Raw genomic sequence first — 2,933 nt, 5'->3', positions numbered from 1 at the left:
AGATCCTTAAAGTGACAGTGGTAGAAAATGGCAGACAGGACGAATAGGTGGCCTCTGCTACGAGGTGAAAGACCTTGATTCCAGAAAGGGACCTCAGCTGTTGATTTAGGACTTCAGCTGTTTATTTAGGTTTCTCTCATACATACTGGAATCCTGTTCCTGGTGCCAGTGGGTCTGTGCATTTCTGTGTTGCACTGATAGCCATTATTAGTGAAGTAATTTATAAAACTAGCTCCCCTTTTGGCTTCTGTGCTCAGTTCCACCTGAAGCATGTTGGGAGCCATAAAGGTTAACTGGTTAAGTTAATGAAGAGATTACTATAATATATGCGGTGATGCCTAGAATCCCGGTTTTAGCTGAGTATTTTAAAAATGGCTCTGAAATTTCTGATTTAAACTCTTTGGAGAAGACGATACTATATTTTAAATTATTTAGATCCTGTGATCAGTAATAAAATTCAAGGTGTCTTTGTAATTTTTCTGTCTCCCACTTGTACATATCTGCCCTTCCTTCCTTAATTTCCAGAAGTTTTTACCATGGGACTAGTCTGCTCTTCCTCTGCCAGTTGTGTCACCAACCAATATGATACAAAATTTTTCCCCTGTGTCACCACTGAGTTACTTACATGGTCCAATTCCATAGAAGATAACGAATAGGAAGATCAAGATAACACTGAAGAAATGCATCCAGAAAAACTGATGCTAGAAGTGAGAAACCAGTGATATCAAACTGTTAGATACATGACATTAGCAGAGCTCTGTATTTTGTGTCACTGACTCCAGTTTTTGTACATATCCTGTGAGGCAAGCCCGGGTGGACTGATGCTGGGTAAGAAGCCAGGAGGCTGTTGCCTCTTTACCTGCAGTGACAGGGTCGTGGTAAGGAGTGCTAGCACAGAACACATCAGTGTGTATCCTCCCCACAGCAGCACCTTCCTTCCAAATCGGTCTATAAGGGTGCTCTGAAAAGCAGAAAACATGGCTCATAAATCCCAGTTCTCAAATGAAATATTTCCTCTCTCTCCATGTATCCCTCACAAAAGACTTATCTGAATAATAGGCAGAAATCAATATAATTTGTGAGTCTTTTAGAATGAATTTGATTAGCTTCTTCAAAGCTAATAAACTGTGTTTATTAGTCAACCCTAGGCTGTTGATAGACAGTTTCCTTTCTTGCGTGCTGGTAATATATCGAATTGTGCACACATACGTATACACACCTAATCCAGAACATCAGAAAATTATTTTACAGAATCAGTCTAAAGACATACAGCCAAGAAAATAATTTGGGAAAAGAGCTGCCTTTTATCCTGCATGTGGTTTTGCAGAAGCAGGAAGATATGACTTAGGTTATGCAAATCTTCCTCAGTTATAAGTAAGGAAAATTGTTGACCAGATTTAATTTTTCCTTCAAACTGAAATCTGAAAAGACTTACACACAGTATAGAGGATAAACATTCACATAACCCAATTCCCAGGGACACGTATGGAATAAGGTATTCTTCAAACTTGGCTGTGCGGAATACTTCAAAAGAATAGAAGTATATCTGAAAAATGCAGAGAGGAAATGCGGCTGTGAAAAACATGTTGCAATTGTGATACATTTCTAAGCTGGTGTAATAACATTGACTGAGAGCGGTTTGTAATGCTGCCTAGAGTTTTCTCTTGTTCTGGGGATAGAGAGAGCACTCAACTGCATTGATGCCACAGAGCTGCAAGGTGGTCATGACAGTCATCAAAATGTAAAGTTGCCAGCGCAAAGATCGCTCTTTTATGATTTCGAAGACACGCAGGGATTTTGTGCTCGTCATTGCCGCCTTTTCCTTCATAATGTCATCGATTTCTGCTTGGTGGTCTCCTTCCCCCCAGAGCTTCCTTATGGCTGTTGGGGAGAGAGAGGGAAGTGCATTATTCTACCAGTGTAGCTCCATGATGAGTGGTTATGTCAAACCCTTCCTTTTGCCTGTCCAGTGGCGTAGGAGGTGGTGGTGGTGCTGTCTGCTTCTGCCATCTGGTTGGGTCTGGGGCAGACAGAAGAATTTCGTCTCTCTTATTGTCAGTATAGCATATCTTTCTAATGTTGAGTTGACTTAACTGTGAACCAAGTAAACATTTAAGTACTTTTTATATAATGAAAAATGAGCTGCCTAAAGAGTTTCCTTTAAAGTAGTGCCCAACAAAGTGGGTAATGTTGGACATGCGAATATATGTATCTATCTTTCTTAACTGATTGAACTAGACTGAGTGAGGCTCCACGTTAATACAGATGTAGTGCCGTAGATACCTCAGCCGTTTTACTTGGAACGGCCTCTGCTCTTCCTCCATGGCACTGCACTGTGCCGCGCAGCTCTGCTGGATTTTGTGTCTTCTACAGGGGCTGTCATTCTAAGATACCCAATGAAGTGAAGTAGGTGAGGAAAGTAGACACTCTACCTTTCCTGCAGGCTTCCTCATTACCCTTCTGTATCAGGAGGTAGGATGGTGAATCAGGGAAAAATGGGAGGGTAACCAGTTGAACCAATGCTGAAAGTCCACTAGATGCTAACAACCATGGCCACAAAGCTTCACTTCCTAAAATCTCCCTGGAAAGTGTATGCGAAACAAAATCATGCTGAAGTAATGGCACGAATGTTCAGGAAGTTTTTCTGAGTGATGTATATTGCTCAATGTAAATTGCTCATTCAGGGGTGCCGTGGAGCAAAAACCTGAATTGATCATTTGGCAAATTTCACAAATGTGGCTATATTTATTTCTGACAAATTTAAAGGAATTATTTGGCATTTTGAAAAACCTTCTAAATATCTTTAGGGTCCAACATAATGTCTAGAGAGCTGGTGAGACTCACTTGACCACTGTTTGACCACAGGATCAAAACAGCTTGCTAAGACTTTTCACGTAAGTATAGTAAATTTTTAAGGGGAAGTCCTCTAGTAG

The 2,933-nt window shown here is 40.7% G+C and overlaps 1 protein-coding gene across 1 annotated transcript in view; it reads right to left on the bottom strand.

Annotated features, from left to right (window-relative positions):
* LOC104492947 (solute carrier family 2, facilitated glucose transporter member 11-like) overlaps positions 1-2,933 on the bottom strand; it is a 6,902-nt gene that overhangs the window by 867 nt on the left and 3,102 nt on the right. Inside the window, exons 5-9 of the mRNA XM_010135555.1 lie at positions 2,433-2,581; positions 1,694-1,881; positions 1,436-1,546; positions 860-961; positions 626-701 (exon numbers count right to left, since the gene is read on the bottom strand). Of these exons, the coding sequence (XP_010133857.1) occupies positions 626-701; positions 860-961; positions 1,436-1,546; positions 1,694-1,881; positions 2,433-2,581 (626 nt within the window). The remainder of the gene's footprint in view (positions 1-625; positions 702-859; positions 962-1,435; positions 1,547-1,693; positions 1,882-2,432; positions 2,582-2,933) is intronic.

The sequence above is a fragment of the Buceros rhinoceros genome, unplaced genomic scaffold (genome assembly GCF_000710305.1).
Source record: "Buceros rhinoceros silvestris isolate BGI_N320 unplaced genomic scaffold, ASM71030v1 scaffold19344, whole genome shotgun sequence".
In the NCBI taxonomy this organism is placed as follows: domain Eukaryota; kingdom Metazoa; phylum Chordata; class Aves; order Bucerotiformes; family Bucerotidae; genus Buceros; species Buceros rhinoceros.
The sequence above is the reverse complement of the archived record's forward strand: the minus strand, read 5'-3'. Positions and strand labels throughout refer to the sequence as shown.